The 19,542-nt window shown below is 50.9% G+C and overlaps 1 protein-coding gene across 1 annotated transcript; it reads left to right on the top strand.

Moving 5' to 3' along the window:
* The first annotated feature begins 126 nt into the window (after positions 1–126).
* LOC140281663 (uncharacterized) lies at positions 127–19,175 on the top strand. The gene is made up of 9 exons (XM_072376163.1): positions 127–169; positions 11,607–12,464; positions 13,842–14,002; positions 14,453–14,657; positions 15,777–15,928; positions 17,150–17,231; positions 18,573–18,676; positions 18,974–19,109; positions 19,168–19,175. The coding sequence occupies exons 1-9, from the start codon at positions 127–129 to the stop codon at positions 19,173–19,175; spliced, it is 1,749 nt and encodes a 582-aa protein (XP_072232264.1).
* Positions 19,176–19,542: the final 367 nt, after the last annotated feature.

Here is a 19,542-nt window from a genome sequence, read left to right as displayed (position 1 = left end):
TGTTCATTTTTTTCTTTGGACAGTTTGAAAAACTGTCATGTAATTTTTAGTAAAATTTTACAAATATGTTCCTTAACTTATTTTTGAATTTGATATCAGGTATTGCAGGCTAAAAAACAAGCTGCAATGGCTTTCGGACATGTCGTGTCTTTGCTGTTGATACTCGCAGGTAAGTTTCTCAAAAACAGAATTTTAGATTTAAGTAATTATGAAGGAAATATAATAAGTATTGTATTGAATAAAACTGAATATGATCAAAATCTTAAATTCTTAAGTGGGAAGATCAACAGCAGCCCCAACAACAACCACATATGCACCAACAACAGATGATCCCACCACTACCGCTTTTGTCCCAACAACATCAACAGCAGCCCCAAAAACAACCACATCTGCACCAATAACAGATGCTCCGACCACTACCACAGCAGCCCCAACAACGACCACAACCTCACCAACTACAGATGCTCCCACCACTAACACAGAAGCCAAATCAACAGCTACAGGTAACCCAACAACCACCACAGGAGCTCCAACAACATCAACAGCAACCCCAACAACAACCATATCTGAACCAACAACAGATGCTCCAACCATTACCACAACTGCCTTAAAAACATCAACAGAAGTACCAACAACAACCATATCTGCACCCACAACAAGAGATGCTCCCACGACTACAACAGCAGCCCCAACAACAACCACATCAGTAACCACAACAACAGATGCTCCAAACACTAACAGAGCTGCCTCAACAATATCAACAGCAGCCCCAACAACAACCACATCTGCACCCACAACAACAGATGATCCCACCACTACAACAGCAGCTCCAACAACAACCACATCTGCACCCACAATCGATCCTTCCACCACTACCACAGGAGCCCCAACAATTTCAACAGCAGCCCCAACAACAACAGATGCTACCACCACTACCACAGCAGCCCAAAAAACAACCACATCTGCACCGACAACAAAAGATGATCCCACCACTACCACAGCTGCCTCAACAACATCAACAGAAGCACCAACAACAACCACATCCGCACCAGCAACAGATGCTCCAACCACAAGCTCAAATGCTCCAACAACAACCACTTCTATACCAACAACAGATGCTCCCACCACTACCATAGCATCCCCGCCAACATCATCAGCAACCCCAAAAACAACCACATCTGCACCCACAACAACAGATGCTTCCACCACAAGCACAGCAGCACCAACAACAACCACATCTGCACCAACAACAACAGATGCATCCACCACAAGCACAACAGCAACACCAAACAAATCTGGACCCACAACAACAGATGCTCCCACCACTACCTCAGCAGCCCCAACAACAAACACAGCAGCCCCAACAACAACCATATCTGCAACCATAACAACAGATGCTTCAACCACAAGTACAGCAGCACCAACAACAATAACATATGCACCCACAGCTACAGATGCTCCCACCACTACCACTGTTGTCCTAACAACATCAACAGCAGCCCCAACAACAACCACATCTGCACCAATAACAGATGCTCCCACCACTACCACAGCAGCCCCAACAACAACCACAACCTCACCAACTACAGATGCTCCCAACACTATCACAGAAGCCCCAACAACAACCACATCCGCACCAACAACAAAAGATGCTCCCAAAACTACCACAGCAGCTCCAAAAACAACCACATCTGCACTGACAACAACAGATGCTCCCACCACTACCACAGCAGCTTCAACAACAACCATATCTGTACTCACAACAACAGATGCTCCCACCACTACCACAGCAACCCCAACAACAACCACATCTGCACCCGCAACAACAGATAATCCCACCACTACCACAGCAGCCCCAACAACAACCACATCTGCACTCACAACAAAAGATGCTCCCACCACTACCACAGCAGCCCCAACAAGAAGTGAATCCCCAACAACAGAAGCCCGAACAACAACCACATCTGCACCCACAACAACAGATCCTCAGACAACTACCACAGCAGCTCCAACAACAACCACATCTTTACCCACAACAACAGATGCTCCCACCACTACCACAGCAGCTCCAACAACAACCACATCCTCAACAACTACAGATGCTCCCACCACTACCACTGTTGTCAGAAAAACATCAACAGCAGCCCCAACAACAACCACATTTGCACCAACAACAGATGCTCCCACCACTACCACAACAGCGCCAATAACAACCACGTCCGCACCCACAACAACAGATTCTCCCACCACTACCACAGCAGCCCCAAAAACAACCACATCCTCACCAACTACAGATGCTCCCACCACTACCACAGCAGTCCCAACAACAACAAAAGAAGCCCCAACAACAACCACATCCCCACCCACAACAAAAGATGCTTCCACCACAAGCACAGCAGCACCAACAACAATAACATCAGAGCCAGAAACAACAGATGCTCCCACCACTACCACAGCAGCACCAACAACAATAACATCTGCACCCACAACAACAGATGCTCCCACTACTACCACAGCAGCCCTAACAACAACCACATCTGCACCAACAACAGATGCTCCCACCACTACCAAAGCAGCCCCAACAACAACCACATCCTCACCAACTACAGATGCTCCAACCACTACCACAGCAGTCCCAACAACAACAACAGAAGCCACAACAACAACCACATCCCCACCCACAACAACAGATGCTCCCACCACTACCACAGAAGCCCCAACAAAAACCACATCTGCACCAACAAAAACAGATAACCCCACCACTACCACAGAAGCCCCAAAAACAAACAAATCTGCAACCACAACAAGAGATGCTCCCACCACTACCACAGCAGCCCCAACAACAACTACATCTGCACCCACAACAACAGATGCTCCCACCACTACCAAAAAAGCGCCAATAACATCCACGTCCGCACCCACAACAACAGATGCTCCCACCACTACCACTGTTGTCCCAACAACATCAACAGCAGCCCCAACAACAACCACATCTGTACCAACAACAGATGCTCCCACCACTACCACAGCAGCCCCAACAACAACCACATCCTCACCAACTACAGATACTCCCACCACTACCACAGCAGTCCCAACAACAACAACAGAAGCCCCGACAACAACCACATCTGCACCCACAAAAACAGATGCTCCCACCACTACCACAGCAGCCCCAACAACAACCACATCTGCACCCACAACAACAGATGCTCCCACCACTACCACAGCAGCCCCAACAACAACAACATCTGCACCCGCAACAACAGATAATCCCACCACTACCACAGCAGCCCCAACAACATCAACAGCAGCTCCAACAACAACACCATCTGCACCCACAACAACAGATGCTCCCACCACTACCACAGCAGCTCCAACAACAACCACATCTGGACCCACAACAACAGATGCTCCCACCACTATCACTGCAGCCCCAACAACAACATCTGCACCCACAACAACAGATGCTCCCACCACTACCACAGCAGCTCCAACAACAACCACATCCTCACCAACTACAGATGCTCCCACCATTACCACTGTTGTCCCAACAACATCAACAGCGGCCCCAACAACAACCACATCTGCACCAACAACAGATTTTCCCACCACTACCACAGCAGCCCCAACAACAACCACATCTGCACCCACAACAACAGATGCTCCCACCACTACCAAAGCAACCCCAACAACAACCACATCCTCACCAACTACAGATGCTCCCACCACTACCACAGCAGTCCGAACAACAACAACAGAAGCCCCAACAACAACCAAATCCCCACCCACAACAACAGATTCTTCCACCACAAGCTCAACAGCCCCAACAACAACCACATCTGCACCCACAACAACAGATTCTCCCACCAATACCACAGCAGCTCCAACAACATCCACGTCCGCACCCACAACAACAGATGCTACTACCACTACCACAGCAGCCCCAACAACAACCATATCCTCACCAACTAGAGAATCTCTCACCACTACCACAGCAGTCCCAACAACAACAACAGAAGCCCCAACAACAACCACATCCCCACCCACAACAACAGATGTTTCCACCACAAGCTCAGCAGCACCAACAACAACCACATCTGCACCCACAACAACAGATAATCCCACCACTACCACAGCAGCCACAACAACATCAACAGCGGCCCCAACAACAACCACATCTGCACCAACAACAGATGCTCCCACCACTACCACAACAGCGCCAATAACAACCACATCTGAACCCACAACAACAAATGCTCCCACCACTACCACAGCAGCTCCAACAACAACCACATCTGGACCCACAACAACAGATGCTCCCACCACTATCACTGCAGCCCCAACAAATACCACATCTGCACCCACAACAACAAATGCTCCCACCACTACCACAGCAGCTCCAACAACAACCACATCTGCACCAACAACAACAGATGCTCCCACCACTACCACAGCAGCCCCAACAACAACCACATCTGCACCCACAACAACAGATGCTCCCACCACTACCACAGCAGCCCCCACAACAAACACAGCAGCCCCAACAACAACCACATCTGCAACCACAACAACAGATGCTCCCACCACTACCACAACAGCGCCAATAACAACCATATCTGCACCCACAACAACAAATGCTCCCACCACTACCACAGCAGCTCCAACAACAACCACATCTGCACCAACAACAACAGATGCTCCCACCACTACCACAGCAGCCCCAACAACAACCACATCTGCACCCACAACAACAGATGCTCCCACCACTACCAGAGCAGCCCCAACAACAAACACAGCAGCCCCAACAACAACCACATCTGCAACCACAACAACAGATGCTCCCACCACTACCACAGCAGCCCCAACAACAACTACATCTGCACCCACAACAACAGATGCTCCCACCACTACCACAGCAGCCCCAACAAGAACAGAATCCCCAAAAACAACAGCAGCCCCAACAACAACCTCATCTGCACCAACAACAGATGCTCCCACCACTATCACTGCAGCCCCAACAACAACATCTGCACCTACAACAACAGATGCTCCCACCACTACCACAGCAGCTCCAACAACAACCACATCCTCACCAACTACAGATGCTCCCACCATTACCACTGTTGTCCCAACAACATCAACAGCGGCCCCAACAACAACCACATCTGCACCAACAACAGATGCTCCCACCACTACCACAGCAGCCCCAACAACAACCACGTCCGCACCCACAACAACAGATGCCCCCACCACTACCAAAGCAGCCCCAACAACAACCACATCCTCACCAACTACAGATGCTCCAACCACTACCACAGCAGTCCCAACAACAACAACAGAAGCCACAACAACAACCACATCCCCACCCACAACTACAGATGCCCCCACCACTACCACAGCAGCTCCAACAACAACCACATCCTCACCAACTACAGATGCTCCCACCATTACCACTGTTGTCCCAACAACATCAACAGCGGCCCCAACAACAACCACATCTGCACCAACAACAGATTTTCCCACCACTACCACAGAAGCCCCAACAAAAACCACATCTTCACCAACAAAAACAGATAACCCCACCACTACCACAGAAGCCCCAAAAACAAACAAATCTGCAACCACAACAACAGATGCTCCCACCACTACCACAGCAGCCCCAACAACAACTACATCTGCACCCACAACAACAGATGCCCCCACCACTACCAAAACAGCGCCAATAACATCCACGTCCGCACCCACAACAACAGATGCTCCCACCACTACCACTGTTGTCCCAACAACATCAACAGCAGCCCCAACAACAACCACATCTGTACCAACAACAGATGCTCCCACCACTACCACAGCAGCCCCAACAACAACCACATCCTCACCAACTACAGATACTCCCACCACTACCACAGCAGTCCCAAAAACAACAACAGAAGCCCCGACAACAACCACATCTGCACCCACAACAACAGATGCTCCCACCACTACCACAGCAGCCCCAACAACAACCACATCTGCACCCACAACAACAGATGCTCCCACCACTACCACAGTAGCCCCAACAACAACAACATCTGCACCCGCAACAACAGATAATCCCACCACTACCACAGCAGCCCCAACAACATCAACAGCAGCTCCAACAACAACACCATCTGCACCCACAACAACAGATGCTCCCACTGCTACAAATGCAGCACCAACAACAACATTATCTGCACCCACAACAACAGATGCTCCCACCACTACCACAGCAGCTCCAACAACAACCACATCTGGACCCACAACAACAGATGCTCCCACCACTATCACTGCAGCCCCAACAACAACATCTGCACCCACAACAACAGATGCTCCCACCACTACCACAGCAGCTCCTACAACAACCACATCCTCACCAACTACAGATGCTCCCACCATTACCACAGCAGTCCCAACAACATCAACAGCGGCCCCAACAACAACCACATCTGCACCAACAACAGATGTTCCCACCACTACCACAGCAGCCCCAACAACAACCACATCTGCACCCACAACAACAGATGCTCCCACCACTACAAAAGCAACCCCAACAACAACCACATCCTCACCAACTACAGATGCTCCCACCACTACCACAGCAGTCCGAACAACAACAACAGAAGCCCCAACAACAACCAAATCCCCACCCACAACAACAGATGCTTCCACCACAAGCTCAGCAGCCCCAACAACAACCACATCTGCACCCACAACAACAGATTCTCCCACCACTACCACAGCAGCTCCAACAACATCCACGTCCGCACCCACAACAACAGATGCTCCTACCACTACCACAGCAGCCCCCACAACAACCACATCCTCACCAACTAGAGAATCTCTCACCACTACCACAGCAGTCCCAACAACAACAACAGAAGCCCCAACAACAACCACATCCCCACCCACAACAACAGATGCTTCCACCACAAGCTCAGCAGCACCAACAACAACCAAATCTGCACCCACAACAACAGATAATCCCACCACTACAACAGCAACCCCAACAACAACCACATCTGCACCCGCAACAACAGATAATCCCACCACTACCACAGCAGCCACAACAACAAACACAGCAGCCCCAACAACAACCGCATCTGCACCCAAAACAACAGATGCTCCCACCACTACCTCAATAGCACCAACAACAACATTATCTGCACTCACAACAACAGATGTTCCCACCCCTACCACAGAAGCCCCAACAACAACCACATCCGCACCCACAACAACAGATGCTCCCACCCCTACCACAGCAGCCCCAACAACAATAACAGCAGCCCCAACAACAACCACATCCGCACCCAAAACAACAGAGACTCCCACCACTACAACAGCAGCCCCAACAACAACAGAAGCCCCAACAACAACAGCAGCTCAAACAACAACCACATCTGCGCCCACAACAACAGAAGCTCCCACCACTACCATAGCATCTCCAACAACAACCACATCCTCACCAACTACAGATGCTCCCACCATTACCACTGTTGTCCCAACAACATCAACAGCGGCCCCAACAACAGCCATATCTGCACCAACAACAGATGCTCCCACCACTACCACAACAGCGCCAATAACAACCACATCTGCACCCACAACAACAAATGCTCCCACCACTACCACAGCAGCTCCAACAACAACCACATCTGGACCCACAACAACAGATGCTCCCACCACTATCACTGCAGCCCCAACAAAAACCACATCTGCACCCACAACAACAAATGCTCCCACCACTACCACAGCAGCTCCAACAACAACCACATCTGCACCAACAACAACAGATGCTCCCACCACTACCACAGCAGCCCCAACAACAACCACATCTGCACCCACAACAACAGATGCTCCCACCACTACCACAGCAGCCCCAAAAACAAACACAGCAGCCCCAACAACAACCACATCTGCAACCACAACAACAGATGCTCCCACCACTACCACAACAGCGCCAATAACAACCACATCTGCACCCACAACAACAAATGCTCCCACCACTACCACAGCAGCTCCAACAACAACCACATCTGCACCAACAACAACAGATGCTCCCACCACTACCACAGCAGCCCCAACAACAACCACATCTGCACCCACAACAGCAGATGCTCCCACCACTACCACAGCAGCCCCAACAACAAACACAGCAGCCCCAACAACAACCACATCTGCAACCACAACAACAGATGCTCCCACCACTACCACAGCAGCCCCAACAACAACTACATCTTCACCCACAACAACAGATGCTCCCACCACTACCACAGCAGCCCCAACAAGAACAGAATCCCCAAAAACAACAGCAGCCCCAACAACAACATCTGCACCTACAACAACAGATGCTCCCACCACTACCACAGCAGCTCCAACAACAACCAAATCCTCACCAACTACAGATGCTCCCACCATTACCACTGTTGTCCCAACAACATCAACAGCGGCCCCAACAACAACCACATCTGCACCAACAACAGATGCTCCCACCACTACCACAGCAGCCCCAAAAACAACCACATCTGCACCCACAACAACAGATGCTCCCACCACTACCAAAGCAACCCCAACAACAACCAAATCCTCACCAACTACAGATGCTCCCACCACTACCACAGCAGTCCGAACAACAACAACAGAAGCCCCAACAACAACCAAATCCCCACCCACAACAACAGATGCTTCCACCACAAGCTCAGCAGCCCCAACAACAACCACATCTGCACCCACAACAACAGATGCTCCCACCACTACCACAGCAGCTCCAACAACATCCACGTCCGCACCCACAACAACAGATGCTCCTACCACTACCACAGCAGCCCCAACAACAACCACATCCTCACCAACTAGAGAATCTCCCACCACTACCACAGCAGTCCCAACAACAACAACAGAAGCCCCAACAACAACCACATCCCCACCCACAACAACAGATTCTTCCACCACAAGCTCAGCAGCACCAACAACAACCACATCTGCACCCACAACAACAGATGCTCCCACCACTACAACAGCAACCCCAACAACAACCACATCTGCACCCGCAACAACAGATAATCCCACCACTACCACAGCAGCCACAACAACAAACACAGCAGCCCCAACAACAACCGCATCTGAACCCAAAACAACAGATGCTCCCACCACTACCTCAATAGCACCAACAACAATATTATCTGCACTCACAACAACAGATGTTCCCACCCCTACCACAGAAGCCCCAACAACAATAACAGCAGCCCCAACAACAACCACATCCGCACCCACAACAACAGATGCTCCCACCCCTACCACAGCAGCCCCAACAACAATAACAGCAGCCCCAACAACAACCACATCCGCACCCAAAACAACAGATGCTCCCACCACTACAACAGCAGCCCCAACAACAACAGAAGCCCCAACAACAACAGCAGCTCAAACAACAACCACATCTGCGCCCACAACAACAGAAGCTCCCACCACTACCATAGCATCTCCAACAACAACAACATCCTCACCAACTACAGATGCTCCCACCATTACCACTGTTGTCCCAACAACATCAACAGCGGCCCCAACAACAACCACATCTGCACCAACAACAGATGCTCCCACCACTACCACAACAGCGCCAATAACAACCACATCTGCACCCACAACAACAGATGCTCCCACCACTACCACAGCAGCTCCAACAACAACCACATCTGCACCCACAACAACAGATGATCCCACCACTACAACAGCAACCCCAACAACAACCACATCTGCACCCGCAACAACAGATAATCCCACCACTACCACAGCAGCCACAACATCTGCACCCACAACAACAGATGCTCCCACCACTACCACAGCAGCCCCAACAACAACCACATCTGCACCCACAACAACAGATGATCCCACCACTACAACAGCAACCCCAACAACAACCACATCTGCACCCGCAACAACAGATAATCCCACCACTACCACAGCAGCCACAACATCTGCAACCGCAACAACAGATAATCCCACCACTACCACAGCAGCCACAACATCTGCACCGGCAACAACAGATAATCCCACCACTACCACAGCAGCCCCAACAACATCAACAGCAGCCCCAACAACAACACCATCTGCACCCACAACAACAAATGCTCCCACCACTACCACAGCAGCTCCAACAACAACCACATCTGGACCCACAACAACAGATGCTCCCACCACTATCACTGCAGCCCCAACAACAACCACATCCTCACCAACTACAGATGCTCCCACCATTACCACTGTTGTCCCAACAACATCAACAGCGGCCCCAACAACCACATCTGCACCAACAAAAGATGCTCCCACCACTACTACAGCAGCCCCAACAACAACAACATCTGCTCCCACAACAAAAGATGCTCCCACCACTACCAAAGCAACCCCAACAACAACCACATCTGCACCCACAACAACAGATGCTCCCACCACTACCACAGCAGCCCCAACAACAACCAAATCCCCACCCACAACAAAAGATGCTTCCACCACAAGCTCAGCAGCCCCAACAACAACCACATCTGCACCCACAACAACAGATGCTCCCACCACTACCACAGCAGCTCCAACAACATCCACGTCCGCACCCACAACAACAGATGCTCCTACCACTACCACAGCAGCCCCAACAACAACCACATCCTCACCAACTAGAGAATCTCCCACCACTACCACAGCAGTCCCAACAACAACAACAGAAGCCCCAACAACAACCACATCCCCACCCACAACAAAACATGCTTCCACCACAAGCTCAGCAGCACCAACAACAACCACATCTGCACCCACAACAACAGATGCTCCCACCACTACAACAGCAACCCCAACAACAACCACATCTGCACCCGCAACAACAGATAATCCCACCACTACCACAGCAGCCACAACAACAAACACAGCAGCCCCAACAACAACCGCATCTGCATCCAAAACAACAGATGCTCCCACCACTACCTCAATAGCACCAACAACAACATTATCTGCACTCACAACAACAGATGTTCCCACCCCTACCACAAAAGCTCCAACAACAATAACAGCAGCCCCAACAACAACCACATCCGCACCCAAAACAACAGATGCTCCCACCACTACAACAGCAGCCCCAACAACAACAGAAGCCCCAACAACAACAGCAGCCCCAACAACAACCACATCTACGCCCACAACAACAGATGCTCCCACCACTAGCACAACGGCGCCAATAACAACCACATCTGCACCCACAACAACAGATGCTCCCACCACTACCACAGCAGCCCCAACAACAACCACATCCTCACCAACTACAGATGCTCCCACCACTACCACAGCAGTCCCAACAACAACAACAGAAGCGCCAACAACAACCACATCCCCACCCACAACAACAGATGCTCCCACCACTACAACAGGATTCCCAACAACATCCGCACCCACAACAACAGATGCTCCCACCACTACCACAGCAGCCCCAACAAAAACCACATCTGCACCCACAACAACAGATGCTTCAACCACAAGCACAGCAGCACCAACAACAAAAACATCTGCACCAACAACAACCACATCTGCAACCACAACAACAGATGCTCCCACCACTACCACAGAAGCCCCAACAACAAACACAGCAGCCCCAACAACAACCACATCTGCAACCACACCAACAGATGCTTCAACCACAAGCATAGCAGCACCAACAACAACAACATCCGCACCCACAACAACAGATGCTTCTACCACAAGCACAGCAGCCCCAACAACAAAAACATCTGCACCAACAACAACAGATGCTCCCAACACTACCACAGCAGCCCCAACAACAACCACATCTGCACCCACAACAACAGATGCTCCCACCACTACCACAGCAGCCCCAACAAAAACCACATCTGCACCCACAACAACAGATGCTTCAACCACAAGCAGAGCAGCACCAACAACAAAAACATCTGCACCAACAACAACCACATCTGCAACCACAACAACAGATGCTCCCACCACTACCACAGAAGCCCCAACAACAAACACAGCAGCCCCAACAACAACCACATCTGCAACCACAACAACAGATGCTTCAACCACAAGCACAGCAGCACCAACAACAACAACATCCGCACCCACAACAACAGATGCTTCTACCACAAGCACAGCAGCCCCAACAACAAAAACATCTGCACCAACAACAACAGATGCTCCCACCACTACCACAGCAGCCCCAACAACAACCACATCTGCACCCACAACAACAGATGCTCCCACCACTACCACAGCAGCCCCAACAACAACCACATCTGCAACCACAAAAACAGATGCTTCAACCACAAGCACAGCAGCACCAACAACAACAACATCCGCACCCACAACAACAGATGCTTCCACCACAAGCACAGCAGCACCAACAACAACAACATCCGCACCCACAACAACAGATGCTTCCACCACAAGCACAGCAGCACCAACAACAATAAAATCTGCGCCAACAGCAACAAATGCTCCCACCACTACCACAGCAGCCCCAACAAAAACCACATCTGCAACCACAACAACAGATGCTTCTACCACAAGCACAGTAGCACCAACAACAAAAACATCTGCACCAACAACAACAGATATTCCCACCACTACCACAGCAGCCCCAACAAAAACCACATCTACACCTACAACAACAGATGCTCCCACCACTACCACAGCAGCTCCAACAACAACACCATCCTCACCAACTACAAATGCTCCCACCACAACCATTGTTATCCCAGCAACATCGACAGCAGCCCCAACAACAACCACATCTGCATCAACAACAGATGCTCCCACCACTACCACAACAGCGCCAATAACAACTACGTCCGCACCCACAACAACAGATGCTCCCACCACTACCAAAGCAGCCCCAACAACAACCACATCCTCACTAACTACAGATATTCCCACCACTACCACAGCAGTCCCAACAACAACAACAGAAGCCCCAACAACAACCACATCCCCACCCACAACAACAGATGCTTCCACCACAAGCTCAGCAGCCCCAACAACAACCACATCTGCATCCACAACAACAGATGCTCCCACCACTACCACAACAGCGCCAATAACAACTACGTCCGCACCCACAACAACAGATGCTCCCACCACTACCAAAGCAGCCCCAACAACAACCACATCCTCACCAACTAAAGATGCTCCCACCACTACCACAGCAGTCCCAACAACAACAACAGAAGCCCCAACAACAACCACATCCCTACCCACAACAACAGATGCTTCCACCACAAGCTCAGCATTCCCAACAACAACAACATCCGCACCCACAACAACAGATGCTTCCACCACAAGCACAGCAGCACCAACAACAATAACATCTGCGCCAACAGCAACAGATGCTCCCACCACTACCACAGCAGTCCCAACAACAACAACAGAAGCCCCAACAACAACCACATCTGCACCCACAACAACAGATGATCCCACAACTACATCAGCAGCCCCAACAACAACCACATCTGCACCCACAACAACAGATGCTTCTACCACAAGCACAGCAGCACCAACAACAATAACATCTGAGCCAACAACAACAGATGCTTCCACCACAAGCACAGCAGCCCCAACAACAACCACATCCCCACCCACAACAAAAGATAATCCCACCACTACCACAGCAGCCCCAATAACAACAACAGCAGCCCCAACAACAACAGATGCTTCCACCACAAGCTCAGAAGCACCAACAACAACAGATGCTCCCACCACTACCACAGCAGCCCCAACAACAACAACAGCAGCCCCAACAAAATCCACATCCGCACCCAAAACAACAGATGCTTCCACAACAAGCTCAGCAGCACCAGCAACATCAACAGCAGCCCCAACAACAACCACATCCGCACCCACAACAACAGCTGCTCCCATCCCTACCACAGCAGACCCAACAACAACCACATCCGCACCCACAACAGTAGATGCTTCCACCACAAATAAAGCAACATCAACAACCATATCTGCACTCACAACAACAGATGCTTCCACCACAACCACAACAGCCCCAACAACATCAACAGCAGCCCCAACAACAACCACAACAACAGATGCTGCCACCCCTAACACAGCATCCCCAACAACATCAACAGCAGCCCCAACAACAACCACATCTGCACCCACAACAACAGATGCTCCCACCACTACCACAGCTTCCTCAACAACATCAACAGCAGCACCAACAACAACCACATATGCCCCAACAACAACAAGAGTTGCTCCCACCACTACCACAACAGCCCCAACAACATCAACAGCAGCCCCACCAATAACCACATCTGAACCCAAAACAACAGATGCTCCCACCACTACCACAGCTTCCTCAACAACATCAACAGCAGCACCAACAACAACCACATCTTCCCCAACAACAACAAGAGATTCTCCCACCACTACCACAGCAGCCCCAACAACAACAACAGTAGCCCCAACAACAAGCACATCTGCACCCACAACAACAGATGCTTCCACCACAAGCACAGCAACATCAACAACCACATCCGCCCTCACAACAACAGATGCTTCCACCACAACCACAGCAGACCCAACAACATCAACAGCAGCCCCAACTACAACAACATCTGCACCCACAACAACTGGTGCTTCCACCACTAACAGAGCATCCCCCACAACATCAACAGCAGCCCCAACAACAACCACTACTGCACCCACAATAACAGATGCTCCCACCACTACCACAGCAGCCCCAACAACAACCACATCTGCATCCACAACAACAGATGATCCCACCACTACCACAGCATCCCCAACAACATCAACAGCAGCCCCAACAACAAGCATATCTGCACCCACAACAACAGATGCTTCCAGCACAAGCACAGAAGCCCCAACAACAACCATATCCGCACCCACAACAACAGATGCTCCCACCACTACCACAGCAGCCCCAACAGCATCAACAGCAGCCCCAACAACAACCACATCTGCCCCAACAACAACAACAGATGCTACCACCACTACCACAGCAGCCCAAACAACATCAACAGCAGCCCCAACAACAACCAGATCTGCACCCACAACGACAGATACTCCCACCACTACCACAGCAGCCCCAACAACAGCAACAATAGCCCCAACAACAACCACATCCGCACCCATAACAACAGATGCTCCAACCCCTACCACAAAAGCCCCAACAACAACAGCAGCCCCAACAACAACCACATCTGCTCCAACAACAACAGATGCTCCCACCACTACCACAGCAGCCCCAACAACAAAATCTGCACTCACAACAACAGATGCTCCCACCACTACCACAGCAGCTCCAACAACAACCACATCCTCACCAACTACAGATGCTCCCACCACTATCACTGTTGTCCCAACAACATCAACAGCATTCCCAACAGCAACCACATCTGCACCAACAACAGATGCTCCCACCACTACCACAGCAGCCCCAACAACAACCACATCCGCACCAACAAAAACAGATGCTCGCACCACTACCACAGCAGCCCCAACAACAACCACATCTGCACCCACAACAACAGATGCTCCCACCACTACCACAGCAGCCCCAACAACGACCACATCCGCACCCAGAACAACAGATGCTTCCACCACAAGCTCAGCATTACCAACAACAACCATTTCTGCACTCACAACAACAGATGCTCCCACCACTACCACAGCAACCCGAATAACAACAACAGCAGCCCCAACAACAACCACATCCACACCCACAACAACAGATGCTTCCACCACAAGCTCAGCAGCACCAACAACAACAGATGCTCCCACCACTACCACAGCAGCCCCAACAACAACCACATCTGCACCCACAACAACAGATGCTCACACCACTACCACAGCAGCCCCAACAACAACCACATCTGCACCCACAACAACAGATGCTCCCACCACTACCACAGCAGCCCCAACAACAACACCATCCGCACCCAGAACCACAGAGTCTTCCACCACAAGCTCAGCAGCACCAACAACAACGTTTTCTGCACTCACAACAACAGATGCTCCCACCACTACCACAGCAGCCCCAACAACAACAACAGCAGCCCCAACAACAACCACATCTGCACCCACAACAACAGATGCTCCCAACACTACCACAGCATCCCCAACAACAACCACATCTGCACCGACAACAACAGATGTTTCCACCACTAACACAGCATCCCCAACAACATCAAGAGCAGCCCCAACAACAACCACATCCGCACCCACAACAACAGATGCTTCCACCACAAGCTCAGCAGCACCAACAACAACAGATGCTCCCACCACTACCACAGAAACCCTAACAACAACAACATCAACCCCAACAGCAACCACATCCCCACCCACAACAACAGATGCTCCCACCACTACCACAGCAGCCCCAACAACAACAACCACAGCCCCAACAAAATCCACATCCGCACCCACAACAACAGATGCTTCCACCACAAGCTCAGCAGCACCAGCAACATCAACAGCAGCCACAACAACAACCACATCCGCAACTACAACAACAGCTGGTCCCATCCCTACCACAGCAGACCCAACAACAGCAACAGCAGCCCTAACAACAATCACATCCGCACCCACAACAACAGCTGCTCCCATCCCTACCATAGCAGACCCAACAACAACCTCATCCGCACCCAAAACAGCAGATGCTTCCACCACAAATAAAGCAACATCAACAACCATATCTGCACTCACAACAACAGATGCTTCCACCACAACCACAACAGCCCCAACAACATCAACAGCAGCCCCAACAACAACCACAACAACAGATGCTGCCACCCCTAACACAGCATCCCCAACAACATCAACAGCAGCCCCAACAACAACCACTTCTGCACCCACAATAACAGATGCTTCCACCACTACCACAGCAGCACCAACAACAACCACATCTGCCCCAACAACAACAAGAGTTGCTCCCACCACTACCACAACAGCCCCAACAACATCAACAGCAGCCCCACCAATAACCACATCTGCACCCAAAACAACAGATGCTCCCACCACTATCACAGCTTCCTCAACAACATCAACAGCAGCACCAACAACAACCACATCTGCCCCAACAACAACAAGAGATTCTCCCACCACTACCACAGCAGCCCCAACAACAACAACAGTAGCCCCAACAACAAACACATCTGCACCCACAACAACAGATGCTTCCACCACAAGCACAGCAACATCAACAACCACATCCGCACTCACAACAACAGATGCTTCCACCACAACCACAGCAGACCCAACAACATCAACAGCAGCCCCAACTACAACCACATCTGCACCCACAACAACAGATGCTTCCACCACTAACACAGCATCCCCCACAACATCAACAGCAGCCCCAACAACAACCACTACTGCACCCACAATAACAGATGCTTCCACCACTACCACAGCAGCCCCAAAAACAACCACATCTGCACCCACAACAACAGATGCTCCCACCACTACCACAGCAGCCCCAACAACAACCACATCTGCATCCACAACAACAGATGCTCCCACCACTACCACAGCATCCCCAACAACATCAACAGCAGCCCCAACAACAAGCACATCTGCACCCACAACAACAGATGCTTCCAGCACAAGCACAGCAGCCCCAACAACAACCATATCCGCACCCACAACAACAGATGCTCCCACCACTACCACAGCAGCCCCATCAGCATCAACAGCAGCCCCAACAACAACCACATCTGCCCCAACAACAACAACAGATGCTACCACCACTACCACAGCAGCCCAAACAACATCAACAGCAGCCCCAACAACAACCAGATCTGCACCCACAACGACAGATACTCCCACCACTACCACAGCAGCCCCAACAACAGCAACAATAGCCCCAACAACAACCACATCCGCACCCATAACAACAGATGCTCCAACCCCTACCACAAAAGCCCCAACAACAAAAGCAGCCCCAACAACAACCACATCTGCTCCAACAACAACAGATGCTCCCACCACTACCACAGCAGCCCCAACAACAAAATCTGCACTCACAACAACAGATGCTCCCACCACTACCACAGCAGCTCCAACAACAACCACATCCTCACCAACTACAGATGCTCCCACCACTATCACTGTTGTCCCAACAATATCAACAGCATTCCCAACAACAACCACATCTGCACCAACAACAGATGCTCCCACCACTACCACAGCAGCGCCAATAACAACCACGTCTGTACCCACAACGACAGATGCTCTCACCACTACCACAGCATTCCCAACAACAACTACATCTGCACCCACAACAACAGATGCTCCCACCACTACCACAGCAGCCCCAACAACAACCACATCTACACCCACAACAACAGATGCTCGCACCACTACCACAGCAGCCCCAACAACAACCACATCTGCAACCACAACAACAGATGCTCCCACCACTACCACAGCAGCCCCAACAACGACCACATCCGCACCCAGAACAACAGATGCTTCCACCACAAGCTCAGCATTACCAACAACAACCATTTCTGCACTCACAACAACAGATGCTCCCACCACTACCACAGCAACCCGAATAACAACAACAGCCGCCCCAACAACAACCACATCCACACCCACAACAACAGATGCTTCCACCACAAGCTCAGCAGCACCAACAACAACAGATGCTCCCACCACTACCACAGCAGCCCCAACAACAACCACATCTGCACCCACAACAACCACATCTGCACCCACAACAACAGATGCTCCCACCACTACCACAGAAGCCCCAACAACAACCACATCCGCACCCAGAACCACAGATGCTTCCACCACAAGCTCAGCAGCACCAACAACAACCATTTCTGCACTCACAACAACAGATGCTCCCACCACTACCACAGCAGCCCCAACAACAACCACATCTGCACCCACAACAACAGATGCTCCCACCACTACCACAGCATCCCCAACAACAACCACATCTGCACCGACAACAACAGATGTTTCCACCACTAACACAGCATCCCCAACAACATCAAGAGCAGCCCCAACAACAACCACATCCGCACCCACAACAACAGATGCTTCCACCACAAGCTCAGCAGCACCAACAACCATATCTGCAATAACAACAACAAATGCTTCCACCACAAGCTCAGTAGCACCAACAACAACAGATGCTCCCACCACTACCACAGCAGCCCCAATAACAACCACATCTGCACAAACAACAGATGCTCCCACCATTACTACAGCAGCCCCAAAAACAACAACCACATCCTCACCAACAACAGATGCTCCCACCACTACCACTGTTGTCCCAACAACATCAACAGCAGCCCCAACAACAACCACATCCGCACCCACAACGACAGATTCTTCCAGCACAAGCACAGCAGCCCCAACAACAACCACATCCGCACCCACATCAACAGATGCTCCCACCACTACCACAGCAGCCCCAACAACATCAACAGCAGCCCCAACAACAACCAAATCTGCACCCACAACAACTGATACTCCCACCAC

Source organism: Leuresthes tenuis, unplaced genomic scaffold, assembly GCF_036924035.1.
Source record: "Leuresthes tenuis unplaced genomic scaffold, fLeuTen1.0.hap1 SCAF_22, whole genome shotgun sequence".
Lineage (NCBI taxonomy): Eukaryota > Metazoa > Chordata > Actinopteri > Atheriniformes > Atherinopsidae > Leuresthes > Leuresthes tenuis.
The sequence above is the reverse complement of the archived record's forward strand: the minus strand, read 5'-3'. Positions and strand labels throughout refer to the sequence as shown.

Bases quoted from the DNA above. Each gene is read 5' to 3' on its own strand.
- LOC140281663 (XM_072376163.1), top strand. From the start codon at position 127: ATGGCTTTCGGACATGTCGTGTCTTTGCTGTTGATACTCGCAG. The intron at 14,003-14,452 runs GCAACATCAACA...TCTCCCACCACT, and splicing joins ATGCTTCCACCACAAATAAA to ACCACAGCAGCCCCAACAAC. The intron at 18,677-18,973 runs GCACCAACAACA...ACCACTACCACA, and splicing joins CTTCCACCACAAGCTCAGCA to GCATCCCCAACAACAACCAC.